We start from the raw sequence: 22,677 nt of genomic DNA, 5'->3' as shown, positions 1-22,677 counted from the left end.
TATCCCATTGATCAGAATGTAGGATGACTCATGAACCACTGCTGGGCACATAAATTGTCAATTTGGTAAAATCTATCACTATTTCAAAAACACATATCCTTCGGCCCAGCATATCTACTTCTAAGAATTTTTCCTACAAACTTTTAGAAGTGCACAAAGACAGGCACATGATGTTGTTTACTGAAGCACTGCTTATAATAACTGAAAAATGGAAACAGTCTCAATGTCTTTCAAGAGTAGAGTTTCTCATTTTGGCCTCAAGGCCCTTAATATTTTTACATTTAAAAGTTATTGGTGATCTCAAGAAGTGTTTGCTTATATGGGTTACATCAATCAATATTTACTGGATCAGAAATTAGAAAATTCAAAAATATTTATCAACTCACTTAAAAATATCAATAAATCCATTACATGTCAATATAATTTTTATAAATAACTATTTTTCAAAATAAAAATATCTCTTTAGTGAGAAAAATGGCACTGCTTTACACACTTGGAAATCTAATGTGTGGCTTAAATGAACGCTGGATTCTCCTGTTTCTGCATTCAATCTGTTGCATTATGTGTTTTAGTTAAAGTAAAGAAAATCCAGTCTTTCTCAGATATGCAGCTGGAAAATGTAGTAGTATTTAACAGCCTTTGCTGACCGTTGTGGATATTCTTCTTTGAAACTACACTGAAACTCACAAATAGTAGTTTCTTAAAAGAAATCTGAAACCATATCAATAGACCCCCATTCTCTGTCCCATTATAATGCACTGGCCTTACTCTCTGAATAAATCTTTACCTTTGAATGATTTTTTAACATGTACTCACTGATCATTTGGAAAATACTGGTTCACTGAATTATGCAGTTCTTCATTTAAGAAAAATTAAGCAGCAGAACAGAATGTAACATAATTTTAACATTTAAAATACACACATCATATATTTTATGTATGTAAATAAAATATTTGGAAGGACTTATCACATAATGTTAGTAAAGGTTACCCAGGGGAATGTTATTTCACACCATAACATTCATTTTGTGGTTTTAAAATTAGTACAGGTTACTTTCATAATGAAAAAACAATTTCTTCAAAATGGCAACTTCCACATGCAGAACAATTCTTCAAAAAGTTAAATTTTTCTTCCCTTGAAAGACAAGTCCCTTATATTAAAAGACCATAAGTATTACTCAATAATTATTGAGAAAAAGAAGCAGAAGAGAAAAACAGGAAATAGGAAAAACTGCCATGAAGACAGTCTAATGTACCCTGGCATGTTACCTAAGTTACTAAAATAAGTTCTCCCAAATGAGACCACATTCTTCATTTACAAACCTGAACATTTTATTTACCTTGAGCCAATACCACGTTGCCTATGTTTCCAAGTGAACACGGGCAAAGTTACTGAACTCATGATGATTAAGGCTTTTAGTAACAATTCAAGTAAATAAGGGAGATATAGTGAGGATGTCTGCTATGCAATACTCAAGAACAACACTGACGTCAGCAGGCAATTAATTTGAAATCTCAGCTAAAAAAATAACCAACACAATCATCACTTTATTTAGTTCCAAAGGCATTTTCAAGGGAATTTTCTTTTCCAGTGTTTTTGATTACCATTATGTAGCCTTCTATGAAGGATCTTAACCTCTATAATCTGAAACTATTTTTTGATTAACATTTTAGCTCTATCACAGGAAGAACTGCTACCTTAGGGGGATGCCTGGCTATCAATTTGTATCTTTACTGAATCGCAGTTGGATTATTTCAATTTATTATTTCCTATCTTCTTGGATTGTTTTAATGTCACTTTCAACTCTGCAGTTTTTAGGACCTGAATTACCCATGGCCACAGTGTACTTCTAAGACTTGAGACAAGGTTAACAATGAGCTTGTGGGCCTCATTTATAAGGAAAGCTATGTTTGATTGACAATTTTGAAATATTTATAGGTAAAGTTATATGTCCTAGAATGGCTTTTTGTATGTTTCAGTATCATCTAGAAATGAAAATAAGGATGTATCAACAGCAGTACAATAGTCAGTTAATCAAACTTAGAGAAGCAGGTAGAATGTGAGCAAAGGATAGATAAAAACAAGTACATCTTTCCATTTTAAGAAACTGGCCTGGTAATAAGCTAATGATATCTAACACTTTAAAATACTATGTATGTACTATTGATCAAAATACCCTAGAAGATAGGTTCTTAGAGGAAGTACTGATTATAAAGATCAATGGTTTTCACATGTTAAGCATTCAAAAATGTATGTGGAATGAATACAAAAGAAAAAAAAATTCATTTTGAAGATGCTAGTTCTATTGCCATTATGTATTTAGTTGTGCTATGGTAGCAGGTAGGATTATTTGATTACTTGATCATTTGATTATTATCACTTGATTATTTGATTATTTAACTAACAGTAAACAGAGAAACACTTTTAATATTGTTAATTTTGTTAAGTCTTAAAAGAATGGAATGTGAGGATTTGTACACATTTTTATAAACTGGGCCTTATGGTAACCAGATTTGGTGCAAATATATGTGATAAGTGATAACCAACATACAAGTGACAACAAATCAGTGACAACCAAAAGACAGACATGGATAAAAATTCATAGTAAAATTGCTTTCTCATTGCAAAGTGAGAAGCAATAATTTGTATTCACTATTCTTCAAACTGTTATTCAATATATAGCTGGCTTTTTCCCATTATCTATCTACAAACTTTGTAAAGATCATCATGTGCCAAAGGATAAAGAAAAAAACAAAATTATTTCAGTAATTTTTGAAGGAAAAAAAAGAATCAGATGGCAAGCAATAAAGTGACATGAGTCTAACACTAACATATGAGTACCTCTATGTTAACGACTATAAAGCATTCAAGCCTATGCTTTTATTCACTCAAACAGTACCATAAAAAGTATCCAGTAATATTACAAGTACCTAATCTATTGCGGCCACTGTGGCTTGGTGGGCCAGGGGCAGCCGGTGGATGCCAACAACTGGTGTTGCCTCACCCATGACTGCTGTTATTCCCTCCTGAGAGCTAGGCAGTGCTTCCCTAAATGGAACTGCTACAATTACAGTATCACCAATGGCCACATCCAATGTGGTCCCAGGAGCAGGTGCCACAGCAGACCCACACATGTAACTATGAGTTGACTTCATATTTGCTGCAGCAGCTGGACACACAACAGTTAGAACCTCATTTTCAGGAGCAAGCTTTGCAGTCACGTGCTCCCAGATCCCTGGTGACACCAACTAACATGGCAGTCTAATGAAGTGCCCATCACCTCACCCAGCATAAACCCAAACCAGGGAGACACTGGTGACAGGTAGCCCTAGGGGCAGGCCCAGCTCTTCTCCAGACTGCTCCACTAGAGATGTCAAAATGACACAATTGTGTTGTCAGCCCTACATCTCAGTTCTGTCTCCACACTGGTCTAGGATTCCTTGAGGGCAGGGACTGTGTCTCTCATTCATTCATCGGTTCATCCAGTCACTTATCCATTCAGTAAACACTGCTGAGCACCTGAGATACATCGCACAAGCTGTTAGGCACTGGGAAGCTTCTATCAATCATATACATGGGCTTTATTATAGGGATTTGATCTTCCATGATTGTGAGAGCCAGTAAAACGTCTAGTCCATGGAAAGCTGTTTCTTTTTGTGCTGGTGATGCTACAGCCTGAAGTCATATGGCCCAAGGGACAGGGCAAAGTGAAACTGCAAGAAATAGTAGAACCTATATGAACAGATGGGAACACCCTTCAGCCTCTCATCACTTACAAGTCTTCAACTTTGCTGATGAGGTATCTTCTAAGAGAAGCCAATGTCTTCATTATGAAACTAGGCATGTGCCTGGCTCTGAAGTAAGAGAAACTAGAGAGGATGTGGCAGGATGTGGAGTTGCTGCACTTCCAGCTGCTTCCCCACACCAACATGGTGAGCCAGTAGACTAGTGGCAACATGCATTAGCTGCAACATCACACTCTGCTGACTTTCTGACTAAAAATCATATGAGGCTACATAGTGTTTGAGTCCTACTAAATAACATTCCAGAAAAGACAAAACGATGGAGACAGTAAAAACACCAGGGGTTCAGGGGAGGGAGGGATGAATAGGCAGAACACAGAGGATTTTGAAGGCAGTGAAACTCTTACATATGATACTACAATGGTGGATATACACCGTTATACTTTTATTAAGACCCACAGAATGTACAATACGAGAGTGAACCCTAACATAAACTATGCATTTTTGGTGATGTGTCAATGTAGGTTCATCAGCTGTAACAAATGTAACACTGTGGCACAGGATGTGGACAGTGGGGGAGGTTGTGTCTATGTGGTGGACACGGCATATATGGGAATTAAAAAGGCAAATGCAAAAGCTCAGTGGAGAGAAAAGGGACAAAAGGGCTATTCCAGATGGAGGACTAGCATGTAATAGAGGCAGAAACCACATAACGTGTGGAGACAAGTCATTTGGTTTAGCCAGTGAAGGAGACAGAATGAGAATACAGGACAAGGTTTAAAAGGAGGCAGACTGCAGAGGTCTTTCTTAAAAGAGTGTCAAGGGGTTTAATTCTTACTCTAATGGTTTTCAACCCTGGTTGTACACCAAAAGAACATGTGAAGCTTTTAGAAAATATGTATGCCTGGTTCCCAGGCCCCCAGATCCAGTAAGTCTGAAATAGAGAGGGTGAGGGATATAGCTTGTACAAAGGTAAAAACAGTAAAGAATGCGGGAGTCTAGGATTTAAGAGGACAAAGTAAGGAAAAATTGTAGGGCTCCAGAAAAAGTTCAAAATAGATCTACCAAAAGAAAAGGAATGCTTAGTAAGGAAGAAGAGACCATGAGGAGAGAGAAATGTTGGAGTTCAAGGTTTGGGGTCAAGATGTGGCAAGAGAGGCCAGGAGTGGTGGCTCATGCCTGTATAATCCCAGCACTTTGGGAGGCCAAGGTGGGTGGATCACTTGAGGCCAGGAGTTCAGGACCAGCCTGGCCAACATGGTGAAACCCCATCTCTAACCTAAAAATACAAAAATTAGCTGGCAGTGGTGGTGCACACCTTTAATCCCAGCTACTTGGGAGGCTGAGGCAGAGGTTGCAGTGAGCTGAGATAGCACCACTGCACACCAGCCTGGGTGACAGAATAAGACTCTCCAAAAACAAAAAATAAAAAACAAAAAAAGAGATGTGGCATGACAATAGAAGCGATAGATGTTAACTGTGCAAGTTGAGAAAAAAAAAAAAGCTCTCAACTCATAACCTCAGTGGCAGTGCATGTAAGCTGAATACAAAAGTCTTTTCAACAATGCTATAATTTATCTTGATTACTGAATGCTATAAGGTAAGGATTCTCAAAGGGTAGTTCTGAAGCCACCAATATGATGATGAATTATTCTCATATTATTATTTGCAAAAGGAAAATGTATTTTATGCATACATTTAAAAATTACTGATATTTAATTAAGAACATCACAGTACCTTATCAGTACTAATACAATTCTATCTTTATAGTAATTCTGTTGAGGTTTTCTAGAAGCAAATGGAAGAAGGCAAAAGAATCAATCTACTGGTTTTCAGTGGTCAGGTTTTTAAACTTGACCCCAAGCCACCCCAAGCCACTCCCACCCCAAGCCACTACCACAGGGTGCCCTGTTGACATTATATTTGGAATAAAGATTTGCAGAAAACCTCATGAAATGTTTTCAATTCGTAACAGTGTCACTTTCCTTCTGACGACGTATTCTAAATTCTAATAAGTGCAAGTCTAAAGAAACCTTCTAGATCCAAAAGTTCGATAAAATAAAAGTTTTCAGAGAGTTGATGAGTAAAGGAGGGGAAAGCAGGGAGGGGGAAATGAGGGCTATGTCTCTGTGCTCTAAGAGAAAAATGTTAGCTATGTGTAGGCTCTGATAGCAGGACAATTTCATCCTCACAGTGCAGCACTCCTGTCCATCCTTGATCCGGTGTGATACTTGCCAAGAGCAGTAGAGAAACCGTAATCACTAAGACAGTACAAAAGCCATGCTCAGGATTTGTTTTATTTGGCATGAAACTTAGGATGTACTTATAAATTTATGAAATAAAATGCAACTCAACCTAACATTTAGTTTACTTACATATGCTAGAGCCTAGGCAGAAGACTACGATGCCAAAGCTTGCCAGAGCCGCAGTCTACATATACATGGTTGCATTAAAAAGCTAAGTAAAGCTGCATATTATGTTTGCCATATATATGGTCCAATTTAAAACACATTCAAATGATAATGTACACAATATATTTTTTTTTTTTTCAGACTGAGTCTTGCTCTGTTACCCAGGCTGGAGTGCAGTGGCACGACCTCGGCTCACTGCAAGCTCCACCTCCCAGGTTCACGCGATTCTCCTGCCTCAGCCTCCCCAGCAGCTGGGACTACAGGAGCATGCCACCACGCCCAGCTAATTTTTTTGTATTTTTAGTAGAGACAGGGTTTCACCATGTTAGCCAGGGTGGTCTCGATCCCCTGACCTATTGATCTGCCTGCCTCGGCCTCCCAAAGTGCTGGGATTACAGATGTGAGCCACCGTGCTCGGCCCTGCACAACATTTCAACTTCAGTGGTTTGTAATGAGACATAAGGGTTTTCCTTTCCTTTTTTTCTTTTTTGAGACAGGGTCTTGTTCTGTTGCCCAGGCTGGAGTAGCAGTGGCATGATTTTGGCTCACTGCAACCTCCGTCTCCCAGGTTCAAGCAATCCTCCCACCTCAGCCTCCCAAGTAGCTGGGACTACAGGTGCAAGCCACCACGCCCAGCTATTTTTTTTTTTTTTTTTTTTAGAGGTGGGATTCAGCTATGTTGCCCAGGCTGGTCTTGAACTCCTAGGTTCAAGAGATCTGCCCACCTCGGCCTCCCAAAGTGCTGGGATTACTGGCATAAGCTACCACGCCTGGCCCAACTCTTCTCGTTCTGAATGAGCTCAACTGGTAACAGATTTGCTCATTAGCTTGATTCAGCCATTCTGCAATATACACATATTTTAAAACACCATGTTGTATACCACAGATCCATACAGTTTTCATTTGCCCATTAAAAAAAAAAAAAGAGAACAAGTAATAATAAATATGAAAAAATAGGGAGGGTGGAGTGGTTCATACCTGTAATCCCAGCACTTTGGGAGGCTGACAAGGGAGAATCTCTTGAGCCTAAGAGTTTGAGGCCAACCTAAGCAACAAAGTGGTACCCTGTCTCTATAAAACATGTAAAAATTAGTGTAGTGGCATGCACATGTGGTCTCAGCTACACAGGAAGCTGAGACAGGAGGGTTCTTTGAGCCCAGGAAGTCGAGGCTGAGGAAACCATGTTTGCACCCACTGCACTCCAGCGTGGACAACAGAGCAAGACTATCTTAAAAAATAAATAAATACATAATAACAATAATAATAATACTTTGTTAGCTGGTATTATAGAGTTGCGAGAAAGCATTAAAGTGCTCAAAACTAGAATTTTGAAATTACAACTTATAAGTGACTATAAATCAGGTTTCAAAAAATTACAAAAAACTTAAGATATTAATATATTAGCTCAAGTCTTTATAGTAAAGGTCATGAATTATTCTACTATAATAATATACTGGACAGAAAGGAAACATATATTAAATGAAATGCTTGAGCTGCATTTGCTACTGTAAGTATTATTTCACTGCAATCAAAGGTAGAGACAGAGGCTGAATGAAAAGGGAGATCAAAAGTCTGGACAGCTTAATAGCTTTCCTGAGTGTAAATTTCATCCTTATTTGAAATAAAACAGAGAGAATTCTCAGAAACCTATGGAAAATTATTTGGCACATTTCATATAATATTAATCATCTGCCTTTCTGAACTACAATCACTACTGCTATTCTCTACCAAAGCAGCTGCTGAAACACAGACACCACATTTTAGGGACTACTTTAAGACAACTATGACAGTAAGCCAATCAAATTTTCATTTATGTGACCTTGGAACTAAGCAGCTATATTTTTCTTCCTAGTAAATAATTTCATTTTAAAATGAGAAAAACCTTTGTTGTTAATTTTTTTTTTTTTTTTTTTTTTTTTGAGACGGAGTCTCACGCTGTTGCCCAGGCTGGAGTGCAGTGGCGCGATCTCGGCTCACTGCAAGCTCCGCCTCCCGGGTTCCCGCCATTCTCCTGCCTCAGCCTCCTGAGTAGCTGGGACTACAGGCGCCCGCCACCGCGCCCGGCTAATTTTTTGTATTTTTAGTAGAGACGGGGTTTCACTGTGGTCTCGATCTCCTGACCTTGTGATCCGCCCGCCTCGGCCTCCCAAAGTGCTGGGATTACAGGCTTGAGCCACCGCGCCCGGCCGGCTAATTTTTTTTTTTGTAAAGAATAATTCATAACCATTTACCAGCAAATACTTACTCTTTCCCTTTGAAAAAACAACCAAGATATCACTGGATAGTTCTCAAAAAATGTCTAACGTTATAGACAACACAGTTCAAGAATGACATAATTACTGAAAAAATACATTAACTTATAATTCTAAGAGACAAGGGAAACAAATTTTATTTGTTTAAAGTTGTTGGAAAATTAGCATGAATTCATAATTAGATTTATTAAATGTTGCAATACACAATCCCAGCTTCAGTCAAAAACTGCTGTGGTATCCTCAGCATATCCAAGAGCAGTGGGTATCCAAGAGCAAGACCAAGGTACTAGAAATCTTACTAGAGATGACAATATAAATCTATATTAAATACCTACTGCAGTAAATAACTTCAAATAAAATCAGTCACTTAAAAAAATAATGGTTGTTCTATAAACCAATACTACATATAATTAGAATGACAAAGTGGGGGTGTGAGTGGCAGAAAGACAAATGTTAGCCTATACTTAAAGGTTATTATTACTGTAGGTGAAAAAAAAAATACTTTCCATGTATTTAAGATCCCACATAGGTGAGGGATGGTGGCTCACACCTGGAATCCCAGCACTTTGGGAGGCAAGGTGGGCAGATCACCTGAGGTCAGGAGTTCGAGACCAGCTTGGCCAACATGGCAAACCCCGTGCCTACTAAAAAAACAAAAAAATTAGCCGAACATGGTGGCACGCACCTGTAGTCTATTCTATGGGTCTTAATAAATGTAACGGTGTGTATCCACCACCTGTAGTCCCAGCTACTCGGGAGGCTGAGGCACGAGAATTGCTTGAACCTGGGAGGCGGAGGTTGCAGCGAGCCGAGATCATACCACTGCACTCCAGCCTGGGTGACAGAGCGAGATTCCATTGCAAAACAAAAAACAAAACAAAACAAAAAACCACACAACAGTTTAATTTCAAAGGAATATAGTCATACATTGCTTAAAGATGAGGATATGTTCTGAGAAACGCATGGTTAGGCAAGTTCCCTGTGTAAACATCATGGAGTGTGCTTACAGGAATCTAGATGGTACAGCCTACTACACACCTAGGCTATATGGTATAACCTAGTGCTCCTAGGCAACAAATCTGTACGGCACGTTACTGTAGCGAATACCGTAGGCAACTATAACAAAGTGGTATCTATGTATCTAAACACATCAAAACACATAAAAGGTACAGTAAAAATATGGTATCATAATCTTATCGGACCACTACGGTATGCAGTCTGCTGTTGACTGAAATGTTGTGTTGTTGAGCAGTGCATGACTGTGCAGCAGGTCCTTGCTAACATCATTTCATTATAACTTTGATAAGAAAAACAAATAGATTCGGGCTGGGGCCACTGTCTGTGTGGAGTTTGCATGTTCTCTCCATGTCTGTGTGGCTTTTCTCTGGGTACTCCAGTTTCCTCCCACATCCCAAAGATGTGCACATTAGGTAAACTGGCGTGTTTAAATTGTTCCCATCTGAGTGAGTGTGAGTGTGTGCAAGTGCACCCTGTCAGGAAATGGTGTCCTATCCAGGACTGGTTCCCGTCTTGCACTCTTAGCTGCTAGGATAGGCTCCAGCTACCCACTACCCTAAAGCAGAATAAGTGGGTTGGAAAAATGAAGGAATGAATGAATACAAATTATGGTCATACAAATGCATATAAATGCTGCTGTATGAAAGCTTTCAGCAAGCTCGCCAGATTTGTTCTTTTTGTTTTTGAACTGCAAGGTAGTAGGAGGTGCTCCTTACAATTTTCACTTTGCAAACATTTATTCCTTGATTTAACTTACCACCACAACCATCATCACTCACTGATTCCCCAAAAAAGGGGGAAAATAATTTAACTTGTTTTTATTAATATTTCTTAAATGTATGTACAGCTCACACTTACTTCAATGTTAAATATTAGAAGTGTTTTGGATCTTTATTTAGAAGTTTGGTGATGTTTTTTGTGACCAGAAATATGCTGTAGGAGCTTCTTGTTTAGATTAGCCCATGGTACAACTGGTTTCATTATATGTTGTTCTGTTTAAAGTTACAGTTTCCAAGAAACTATCAGTGATGTTAAATGAGGACTTATTACATGTATAAACATTGTTTTGGGGGAAGAAAAGGAATGACATTAAGAGTTTTAACAGTAATTTTTCAGTTCACAGGCCCTGGAAATTTGCTAATCCAATTTCTGCCGCTTTTCACAGATGAGGCAAAACGGATCTACAAAGACAAGGTGACTTGCTCAAGGTTACAAGTAATAGTACAACAAGGACTAGAATTCTGGTCTTAAGAATCCCTGGATGTTGTCCCGTCCTCTATACTATGTGCTAGGGAGATGATACCTAGCGTAAAGCAAAGTAAAATAAGTTAAATTCAAACAGTTTAAAAGAAGAGCATTGCACATGCTCTAAGAGCAGTGTGATGTTAGCTATAAGCTAAGGATGAAGCCATTGAAGGCTAACGTGCTGTAATGCAAGGTGTAAATACAATGATCAGATTAAAATGATAGCTAACACAGAGTAATTACTAGGTATCCATAACCATTTTAAATATTTATTTATTCTATCTATGAGGCAGATACAATTGTTTTCATTTTGCAAATGAGGAAAGAAGGTATAATAAAGTTAGTTAAATGATGAGGCCAGAAGACAAGAAAAGATTCCAAAAGAAAAGGGGAAAAAGTTTCCTATGTACCTATTTTATATTCACGGTCAAAATAAATATTTAAACATTCAAGATTATATATAATTTTAAAAGGCAAGATATTTTAGGTATTTCCTATTTTTTTGTTCTTTTCCCCTATCAGATTGCTCTGGTGAGAATTAGTGGTTTTTACTAGTTGTGGTTAATTTAAGGGCATTTTTATAAAAGCCTATGATGCAGGTCAGCAAAAGTTCATGTGAAGATCTATAAAACAATAGGCAATGCAAGGAAATTTCAGCACATCTCCTCAAAACAGAAGAACACACATTTCCACTTAAATAAGGTTTGCAGGTCACACACTTTCCACAAGTAAAACACTAAATCATCTGCTCTGCAGTAAGACAAGCAACAGTTATTTCAGATGAAAAATTATCCTTAACTTTCTGTACTAGGAATAAAACGTATCTGTTTTAGGGTACACTTTACATTAATTTTGTAACATGGGATAGATGGATAGACATATAGCTGGATGGACAAACAGACATTTCTGAACCTACAGAAAATGATAATATATGGTTCTTCATTTTTAGAAGCTACTTTTATAACTTACCATCTTTTTCCTCTTATCTTGTTCTGTGGGTGGTTCTTCATCTTCTGTTACTTTTGGTTCCTCAAGATGAGACATCAACATACAGCTATAATAATTTTTTAAAAAACATGTTTTAAATAAAAAATATCTATAATACACTTAAAAATAAGCCCTTAAAATCACTAAGAACGTGAATAATTCTATGTTCTTAGTTTCTCACACCAAAATGTGAGAAAAAGACTAGACAATTTAGATTTAAAATTTAACAAAATTTTTGAATTATGAAAAGATATGTCACTATAAAAAGGGCCACACTAAAACATTTTACAGCATTTTACTTGGGCATTTCAGATAGTAATTTATTTACACGCAACTTCTGAAACAATGAAACATCAGCTGACAAAGTAATGCATGCATACCCTTTATATGTTATTAAAAAATGACATAAACTCTTAAAAAATACTTCTTCTTCCCCCAAATTTTCACATCTACAGAATTTTAAACATGCAATAATTTAGATATCACAAACATATTAATTATGTAACAATCTACCTTGTGTTCCAAATGACATTACTGTGCTATGAGGAATCTGTCCCTGATAGCACTTGTACTTTCTGGGTAGTTACACATCATTTATTTTGAATATCTGCACCGTGCTCTTTACTATTAGCAGAGATAACAGAAACAGTTTCCTGTTCAGTCAACAATGGTTCTAGGGAGACCAGAAATCAACAGTCTAGTGAATCAAACTGATGGAACAAACCCCACTGTTTCCTAACTTGTAACAGGAGAATTCAGTAATTTATCAACATGATCATAAGTTCTTTTTTTTTTTTTTTTTTACCCCGAGATGGAGTCTCGCTCTTACCCAGGCTGGAGTGCAGTGGCATGATCTCGGCTCACTGCAAGCTCCGCCTCCTGGGTTCACGCCATTCTCCTGCCTCAGACTCCCGAGTAGCTGGGACCACAGGCGCCCGCCACCATGCCCGGCTAATTTTCTGTATTTTTAGTAGAGACGGGGTTTCACCGTGTTAGCCAGGATGGTCTCGATCTCCTGTCCTCGTGATCCGCCCACCTTGGCCTCCCAAAGTGCTGGGATTACAGGCGTGAGCCACCGCGCCCAGCATGATCATAAGTTCTTAACGAATAAACAGTGGCAAAGAAAGTTTGGGTTCTGTTGCTTTGTAGCAAGTACAGGTGAAGGACAATTCCTGACTCAGCTGTGTAAATAGCTTTTCATAGAGAACTAACACAGGTGCTGATACCAGAAAACTTGATCAGGCTCATTCTTGCAGTGGAAACAAGTGCCTTTTGTTTCTATTTCCTATCATTAAAAAAGCAATGTTTGGAGTGACTGCCTCTGATTCAGTTAGTGCCCACCGGTGGGATCAAAAAGAACCTCAGGCTAGAAATAAGAAGTCCTGAAAAATGGCAGGACCTCAATTCCTAACTCACTGCATGCCCTTGACCTGGGGCTGCAATGCTTTTGTCTGCCATGATATAATACAGTGTAGCACAAGTAGCTGGCCAATGGACTCCGACACAAAGTGAGAAAATTACACTATTCTATCAACCCAAAAGCTATTTAATAAAGTGAAATGTCTTAAAAAGGTCTACATCCCACTTTGTATTTTAGAACTGAATAATATGGGGTTCCTTTACACTAGTCAATTTATGTCTGTTGCAAACTTGAATTCTAACTGCAATGACTATGGATCTGCACGAAAGCATGCTTTATTTTGCATCAAATTCTTCCATTGCTTTCCAAAATCTGTTAACTTACTCATATAGTGAATGCTCTGTTCTGCCTTCCCTAAATTAAAAGATTTATCACCCTAAGACAGAACAGCGGTGCACACTTGTAATCTTAGTACTCTGGGAGGCTGAAAAGCCCAAAGTTAAAACTGTCCTGCAGAAAAATTTCCAATTAAAAGTCAAATCTCATTTTGTTGACAAAGATTAAAGATAGACAATCATGCTTTACATAAAAGACATGTAAGAATTAATAGATGTCTAATAAACTAAAGTGTGTAGACTGTGCATGCAGTAATATACTAATAAAAATAGTAAACCCAACAGTTTAAAATAGGAATGACTAACATGGATATAAGTGGCCACTCCTCCATTCTAAACTCAAGGCAGAAATCACCGAATAGATCCAGGCACTCCAGCCTGCTAAGTAAGAATCTTTCTCAAGAAGAAACTTCAACCAGCTAAACAGAACCAACAGGTGTTAGCATGAAAAAAGTGAAACCTTTTAAGTCATTTCCGGGTTTAAAGGTACTTGTAGTAATAATACCTTTCATTTAATTTATACAAACTCTGCCCTAAGTAATTCAGCCATTTTACAGATGAGAAAAAGCTGAATTTACAAACATTCATTGAGCACTGATAAAGAGTATTTTTCCTCAAAATTTTTGTTGTCTAAATGAATTTTTCACTACTTCAGGGTATCAAATTTGGGTGCTTTAAAATTGCCTTTATTCTGGCACCTGAACAGAATAAGTGCAACTGTCTAAAAAAAGCTTAGTTCCACTCTACCTGGAGCCCATCTGTGTGCACAGGAGGGATAGTTGGAACAAAGGCCAAGTATTCAAGTCATTTTCTTAATGTCCAATATCAGCAATTCTCAAACTTGAGCTTTTAGCTCAACCAGCTGAAGGGCCTTGTTAAAAGCACAGTTGGGCCCCACTCCCATAGTGTCTAATTCAGTAGATTTTGATGGAGCCTGAGAATCTGCATTTCTCACAAGTTCCTCTGTGATGCTTTCTCATCATTTCCTCCATAATGTTGATGCTAACGTTGCTGAGGAAGTTGTGAGGGGCACACACTCTGTTAACCCCAGTCCTATGTTAGGCCAAACCACCAATATGCTTCCTATTTATATATATTTTTTTACCTCTGGCCTCCAATAAATTGTTTAATAATGATTTTTTTTTTAACTGCTATGTAACTGACTTTCAGCTAGGTTTATATAAGAAATGATTTACAGGCCGAGTGCAGTGGCTCACGCCTCTAATCCCAGCACTTTGGGAGGCCGTGGCGAGCAAATCACTTGAGGTCAGGAGTTTAAGGCCAGCCTGGCCAACATGGTGAAACCCATTTCTACTAAAAATACAAAAATTAGCTAGCCGTGGTGGCACGTGCCTGTAATCCCAGCTACTAGGGAGGCTGAGATGAGAGAATTGCTGGAACCTGGTAGGCAGAGGTTGCAGTGAACCGAGATCACTCCAGGCTGGGCAACGAAGCGAGATTCCATATTTAAAAAAAAAAAAAGAGAAGAAACAATTTATGGGTTGTTTCACATAAGACAAAACTGACACTATTCAGTTGGGCTCTGTAGTGGACACTCTGCTTGTCTATATAATCAGCCTCTTTCCTAACTGAACCCTGAATCTGTCCAGTTTTCCTCTTCTTCCATGCTACCACTATTTCAGAAAAAGTTGATCCCAGACCCCCAATGCCAGTAGTTCAATAATCAGTAATGGAGATCCCATCCCCCTGGTCAATGACTACTTTCAGCAGGGGCATGTTTAAGGAATTCTGGCCAATTAGACATAAGAAGACATCTACTGCAATGATTTCCAGATAAGGATTGCCTCGATCTGAAAAAAGACATAAGGAAGAAGATTACTTATGTGTCAGTGGCATTGTCATGAACTGTAATGCCTAGAACTACTTTTTATTGATGAGGGATGCTAGCCTGCAGATGAGGTTAATGCGCTGAGGGGACGGAGTAGAAAAAACCTGGGGCTTTGATGATGTTGCTAAGGCCACAGTCAGCTAATCCCGGAGTCACTTACCTACAGTTGTTAGGGTATCAGAAACAACTAATTCTTTATTGTTAAAACAAGCAGTCCTTTTATAGTCACTTATATAAATACTAATTAAAAATGCATTTCAGCCAGGTGCGGTGGCTCATGCCTGTAATCCCAGCACTTTGGGAGGCCAAGGCGGGTGGATCAAGAGGTCAGGAGATCGAGATCATCTTGGCTAACACAGTGAATCCCCAAACCCCGTCTCTATTAAAAAAATTAGCCATTAGCCAGGCGTGGTGGCATGTGCTTGTAGTCCCAGCTGCTTGGGAGGCTGAGGCAGGAAAATCACTTGAATCCGGGAGGTGGAGGCTGCAGCCACCGTACTCCAGCCTGGGTGACAGAGACTCCGTCTCAAAAATAAATAAATAAATAAATAAATAAATAAAATGCATTTCTGGGCTCAGGGCATGATACCCCAATGAGAAGAAATATGAATCTCCCTCTCCTGTGTTAAATTACATTTAGCCTAAAGCTTCTTCCTCACATATTTTAAGTTCAGCCTGAACGTCTCTTTGTACATAGTAAAGTGTAACCTAACTGGAAGTGTAAAGAGATTGTAACCTATTATTGTACCAATCAGAGTTTTAGCCAATCATAGGTGGCCAACTGTTGAACCCATGTTCAAATAAGGCAAATGCTAAGCTGTAACCAATCCAGCTGTTTCTGTACCCCATTTCCCTTTTCTGTACCTCACTTTCCCTTTTCTGCTCATAAATATTGTCTGACCAGGTACAGTGCTGAAGACACTGTGAACCAATTCTGGTTCTGGGGGCTGCCCAATTTGTGAAGAATTCTTTGCTCAATCAAACTCTGTTAAATTGATTTGTCTTAAGTTTAACACCTGATAAACCTACTTCCTTCTACTTGAAAATAAGAGCCATGTAGGCCGGGCGCGGTGGCTCAAGCCTGTAATCCCAGCACTTTGGGAGGCCGAGACGGGCGGATCACGAGGTCAGGAGATCGAGACCATCCTGGCTAACACCGTGAAACCCCGTCTCTACTAAAAATACAAAAAACTAGCCGGGCGAGGTGGCGGGCGCCTGTAGTCCCAGCTACTCCGGAGGCTGAGGCAGGAGAATGGCGTAAACCCGGGAGGCGGAGCTTGCAGTGAGCTGAGATCCGGCCACTGCACTCCAGCCCGGGCTACAGAGCAAGACTCCGTCTCAAAAAAAAAAAAGAAAAAAAAAAAAAGAAAATAAGAGCCATGTAATTCCTAATGTTTCTTTTTTTATCCTGGTAATTAGAAAGCATATCGCTAAGTTTTATATCCTGATGCCACAGGTTTCCCCAATCAAGGTTTTTTATTTAAATCCCTTCAATCTATGTTAAGTTTTCTGTTATGATGAGCATGCACTTTCTTATGCGCTGTCTCAAATCCTCTTACAGTCACTACACTGAATATAAGCAACTAAATATTGTATATTAGCAGTAAAGACAAAGTGCCATGAAGAAACAGAGAAAGATGGAATAAATTCTTTCTATAAGTCTGGAATGCAATTTTAGAGGTAGATTTTTGCTAAAGAGGATAAGGGCTTGACACACCAAGAAGCAGAAATATTAGTCAAGCCATGAGTGTAAAAGTGTATGGCATGTTTGCAGAATGATGAAGAACCCAGGGAGGCAAGAGAAAAAGCTGGCGACTGAGTCAGCACAGAATAGAGAGCCCCATTAACTTGATCCTGTAAGAAATCTGGCTTTTAAGTGGGGCAGAATGGATCAGAGGGTGGAAACTGAAGCGAGAGAGACTTCCTAAGGAGGTCACTAGGATCTACACAAGTTAAGGTAACATACAGATGTCAGAATTCCAGAACCAATGTTTCTTCTAGTATTCTCCATTCCATTCTGAAGAGCGGTCCAGTGGGTCAATGTATTGAGTGAAGGAGAAAAAAGTCCTTTTAAAAGCCTAATTTTAACTTTTAGAATCCCAGGTTGTTCTACTGGTCTGAGACCACTCACCAACATCTACACTGCCAGTCTTCCTCCACAATGGACCAAAGTGACCTTTCTAAGTATAAATCTGATTATGTCCCTCCAGTGTGGAAATCACCAGGGGAGTTCCACTGACTACAGAATATAGAATAGTTTCAAATAAGATTATTAGCTATAAAAACCACAATTTATGAGTCATTTTCTAATCAAATTTTAGTGCCTCTAGGCTTCTTAGAATGCTGGCTAGATTTTATTTATTTATTTATTTATTTATTTATTTATTTAGAGACAGGGTCTTGCTCTGCCACTCAAACTGGAGTGTAGTGGTGCAATCACTGCTCACTGCAGCCTCAACGTCTCAGGCTCAAGCAATCTTCCTACCTCAGCCTCCCAAGCAGCTGCTGGGACTAAAGGTGTGTGCCTGGCTGATTTTTAGGTTTTTTTTTTTTTCTTTTTAAAGAGACAGGGTCTCACTATGTTGCCAGGGCTGGTCTCCAACTCCTGCGCTCAAGCGATCCTACTGTCTCAGCCTCCTAAAGTGCTAGGAATACAGGTGTGAGCCACCACGTGGGGCCGCTAAATTCTTTCTTCCTTTTTACTTCCCAAATCTTGGCAACGGATTGTCAATTTCATTTCCCAATATTCCTTTCAACAAAAATATTATTTAAGGAAATAAAAGAGAAACACTCGGCTGGGCGCGGTGGCTCAAGCCTGTAATCCCAGCACTTTGGGAGGCCGAGACGGGCGGATCACGAGGTCAAGAGATCGAAACCATCCTGGCTAACACAGTGAAACCCCATCTCTACTAAAAAAAAATACAAAAAACTAGCCAGGCGAGGTGGTGGGCGCCTGTAGTCCCAGCTACTCGGGACGCTGAGGCAGGAGAATGGCGTAAACCCGGGAGGCGGAGCTTGTAGTGAGCCGAGATCGCGCCACTGCACTACAAGACTCTGTCTCAAAAAAAAAAAGAGAAACACTCTAACCATACAAGCAGAAAGCAAACAAGTCAAATCTCTAGCCTCATTAGCATATTTTCTTGGCTTAATAAAAACTCTAGCCAAAAAAATAATACAAACAAAAAACCAACCAAACCACAAACCCACCAACACCACCCCAACAAATAAACAGATTCATCAACTCTCAAAATGGAATTCTTCTTTCTTCCAAAAGAATGCATTTTCTGTACAACCCTGAAGAAATACCAGTATCAGCATTAACAGGCAACTGTTGACTATCTATTTATCTTGGAAGATAAACTTTTCTAACTTTAAAAAAAGAGGGATCATTAGAAGGGAAAATAAAAGCCCATTTCCATTTTTTCCGCACAAAATGTTTTTTAAATTTTAAAATGCCTGTTCAATATATTATGAGGACGAATCAAGGTATAAAAATAAGCACAGGCTACAGGTATAAGCACAACTATTTTTAAAAATTGTATATGCATGTGTACGTCACGTCACCCAAACTGTAAACACCTTTCAACACTCTCTAGCCATACCTACCTGTCCCCATTTCCTGCTAATCCTTCCTCCAAAATCTATCTCAAATTCACGTCATCACTGCTCACCAAGATAAGACTACTTTAACAGCTACCTAAATGGTTTTCCCACTTCCACAGCAGTAGGTTCTCAATTTTTACAGTGTATATGAACCATCACAGTTCCTGTTTGCAATGCAGATTCTACTGTGTGACCCCCAAAAGATTCTGATATTATGAGTCTGTACCAAGGAAGGAGAATCTGCATTTCTAACATGCATCCCAGGTTGTTCCACTGGTCTGAGACCACTCACCAGCATTTACCCCCTCTGTCGTCCTCCACAATGCATTAAGATGACCTTTCTAAGTATAAATCTGATCATGTCCCTCCAGGGTGAAAATTACCAGTAGACCTCCATTGACTACAGAATACAGACCACAATTCTTTGTATTTCACAAAGGTTACTTAACTAGTTGGCTCCAATCCACTACATATCGTTAGGAATGATTCTCAGTTTCCCTGGACTCCTTTCTCTCTTACACCTGGTATTGCTCCATTTGTCCCTGTCTCCCGTTCTAGGTTGTGGGCTCTTTCACGTCAGAGACTCAGTTGCTTCCTCACACTGCACAGTGCCTGGTGTAAACAGTTTGAATACAAAGATGATCTGTCAACAAGGCTTTCTTAGTGTGATGGCTAATTTTGCATCAACTTGACTGAGATACTGAGTGCCCAGCAATCTGGTTAAACATTACTCTGGGTGTATCAGTGAGGCTGTTTCCGGATGAAATTAGCATTTGAATCTATAAACTGAGTAAAGCAGTTTGCCCTCCCCATGTGGGCGGACCTCAGCCAATCCACTGAAAGCCTGAATAAAACTCTGACTAGATGAGGAAGATTTCATCCTCTGGCTGCTTCAAGCTGGGACACTACTTCTTCCACCTTCAGAGCCCAACTAGTTAAGTAATCTTTATGAAATACAAACAATTGTGGACTGTATTCTGTACACAATGGAGGTCCACTGGTGATTTCCACACTGGAGGGACATGATCAGATTTATACTTCAGACTTATACCATGGGCTCTTGTGGGTCTCAAGCTTGCCGACTGTAGATTTTGGACTCCTCAGCCTCCATAATCATGAGAGCCAATTCCTTACAATCAATTTCTTTATATATATACATATTTTGTCTCCTCTTGATTCTGTTTCTCTGGAGAACCCTAATACACTACTGATGGAGGTGAAGGAAATAGAGTTATCTTCCTTTTTTTTTTTCCAATTCACTCAGTTGACAGACTATAATAAGAATTCAACAGAACCAGAAAGATTAACTTTTTTGAATAAACTGTTTAAATAAATAGGAAGGGGAAGCTGAAATCTAAGTTAGCTACATAAGTATGTACTTTATGTTTCTCACGCAGGCATTTCTGAAAGTTTATTTATACCTTAGAGTCTCATGGACTGTAATTTATAGAACTCTATGTAATTCACAGAATTACAAAGTAGGAAGATTATTTTAACAGAGATCTAGTCTAACCACTCGTAGAAACAGAGACAGAAAAGTGTATCTCTTGGTAATTTATTTCTCAACTGTGTTTCTATATGCAAAGTACCACCCAGAGTAAAAAGAAATCACCAAACAATTCTGCGGATAAAAGAAACAAGTGGTCAGATATGTTCCAGCTACTCATCAATACTAACGTTTGATCAAGTCTAGGCCTTTTTAGCTGGGATCCTAAAACTGGTTTGTTTTCCTTACTTCCAACATATTCCCTCTTCCAAACCAAAACTTTCTCTTCATGGCTGAGCTTGGCACATGGACACCTTGACTCATCTTGACTCTTCCACAAATCTGCTGTGTCACTCCACTTCTTTCGTTGTTGTTATTTTTAGTAGAGATAATGGTTTCCCCATGTTGGCCAGGCTGATCTCGAACTCCAGACCTCAAACAATCTGCCTGCCTCAGCTCCCAAAGTGCTGGGATTACAGGCAGGAGCCACTGTGACCGGCCAACTCTTCAGAGCCTTAATATCCTGATTTTTAATGCCATGAGACTGCACAAAATAATTTCTAAATTTTCTAGTAACTTTCAGACTCTCACCTCTTCCAGTTAAAACACGTTATAATTTTGTTCTACTTCCTTCCCTGAAGACTATAACACATAGTGCCTTTTTTCTTTCCCTGACTTATTATTAAAGCAAAATCCAGAATTGTACTGTTTGGTGTTCCCTGCACAAAACAAGATATAACCATCTGTATTCATTACTAGTGTTTTAACTGTGCTATCAGCCATGTCCTCCCTTCAACTAAACCATATACTCCAAAGAGGACAAGGAACATCTGATCATATCCTAAATGTTTCACATATAGTTGTAAACTTTGTTACATATTATGTATACAATTTACAGTCATGTGCAGTCATATCAATGGATATCGTTTGGCTGTGTCCTACCCAAATCTCATCTTGAACTGTAGTTCCCGTCATCCCCACATGTCATGGGAGGGACCCAGTTGGAGGTAATTGAATCATGGGGGCGGTTACCCTCATGCTGTTCTCGTGCTTGTGAGTAAGCTCTCATGAGATCAGATGGTTTTATAAGGTGCCTTTCCCCTTTTGCTCAGCACTTGTCCTTCCGGCCACCATGTGAAAAAGGACATGTTTGCTTCCCCTTCTGCCATGACTGTAGGTTTCCTGAGGCCTCCCCAGTCCTGCAAAACTTGAGTTAAATTAAAACTCTTTCCTCTATAAATTACCCAGTCTCAGGCAGTTCTTTATAGCAGCGTGAGAATGGACTAATACAACCACAAACCCTTACGTTAACTTAAAAAGAAAAAAACCTGCCTACATTGAATGCTTTCTTGTTTTTGGTTTGTAGTCTCAAAAAATTTGATATTTCCACTTCATACAAACACCAGTGTTCTCAAAAGCTAAGTGACGTATCAGACACATTTTGTTAATATGTTTAATAAGATTCAACAACATATATCTGCTATCCATATTTTTCAACAAAATATGATTCAAGTGACAATCTTTCCCATTTGCTAGAGATGGCTTTATAAACAGCAAAGCTGAAAAAAAGAGCATGCTCAGAACATACCAGGAAAAAAAACTTATATGCTAAAATATATTTGAAATTTTAAAAACTTAATCATCAAACAACGATTAAATCAAAGCAGCTCAATTCAGGTTGTCGCTGTAACATAATAAAGCTGATACCAGCTGGGCATGGTGGCTCATGTCTGTAATCCCAGCACTTTGGGAGGCCGAGGCAGGCAGATCACCTGAGGTTGGGAGTTCAAGACCACCCTAACCAACAAGGAGAAACCCAGTCTCTACTAAAAATAGAAAAATTAGCCAGGTGTGGTGATGCACGCCTGTAATCCCAGCTACTCAGGAAGCTAAGGCAGGAGAATCACTTGAACCTGGGAGGCAGAGGTTGCAGTGAGCTGAGATCATGCCATTGCACTCCAGGCTGGGCCACAAGAGCGAAACTCCATCTCAATAAATAAATAAATAAGCTGATACTAAGATCAAACAATAAATACTATAAGCAAAATAACAAATAAAAATGTTTCTGTATAAAAGAGAAATTATAAAACTTTCATACTGTGCTTAAAGAGTGATGGTGAAAAAAATCATGCAGCATGTATTTAATTATCCTCCAAATCCAATTATGATTAATTAAATAATGCACCTACTCTTTATAAGTTCCTGTTTCAGGATCTTCTGTCATGACATCATGCAGGCCTTCCACTGAAATGTTTATAATCCCACAGAATTTATCTTGGATAACACTAGAATAAAAGAAAAGCAAAACAGGTTAACTGGAGTACTAGAA

At 39.0% G+C, this 22,677-nt stretch overlaps 1 protein-coding gene across 15 annotated transcripts in view; it reads right to left on the bottom strand.

The window, feature by feature from the left end:
- Positions 1-22,677, bottom strand: part of IPO11 (importin 11) — a 230,651-nt gene that overhangs the window by 22,755 nt on the left and 185,219 nt on the right. For 11 of the 15 annotated variants that reach the window (XR_012413694.1, XR_012413693.1, XR_012413695.1 and 8 more), the window contains 2 exons: positions 22,538-22,633; positions 11,638-11,722 (listed from right to left, as the gene is read on the bottom strand). Coding sequence is in view for 12 of the 15 variants with exons in the window: in XM_073993507.1 (XP_073849608.1) it covers positions 11,638-11,722; positions 22,538-22,633 (181 nt within the window). In the remaining 3 variants the exon portion in view is untranslated. The remainder of the gene's footprint in view (positions 1-11,637; positions 11,723-22,537; positions 22,634-22,677) is intronic. The other 4 variants (XM_073993508.1, XM_045393759.3, XM_073993510.1 and 1 more) reach the window with 1 other exon arrangement.

Source organism: Macaca fascicularis, chromosome 6, assembly GCF_037993035.2.
Source record: "Macaca fascicularis isolate 582-1 chromosome 6, T2T-MFA8v1.1".
NCBI classification, from domain to species: domain Eukaryota; kingdom Metazoa; phylum Chordata; class Mammalia; order Primates; family Cercopithecidae; genus Macaca; species Macaca fascicularis.
Note: the sequence above shows the minus strand (reverse complement) of the source record. Positions and strands in the feature narration are given on the sequence as shown.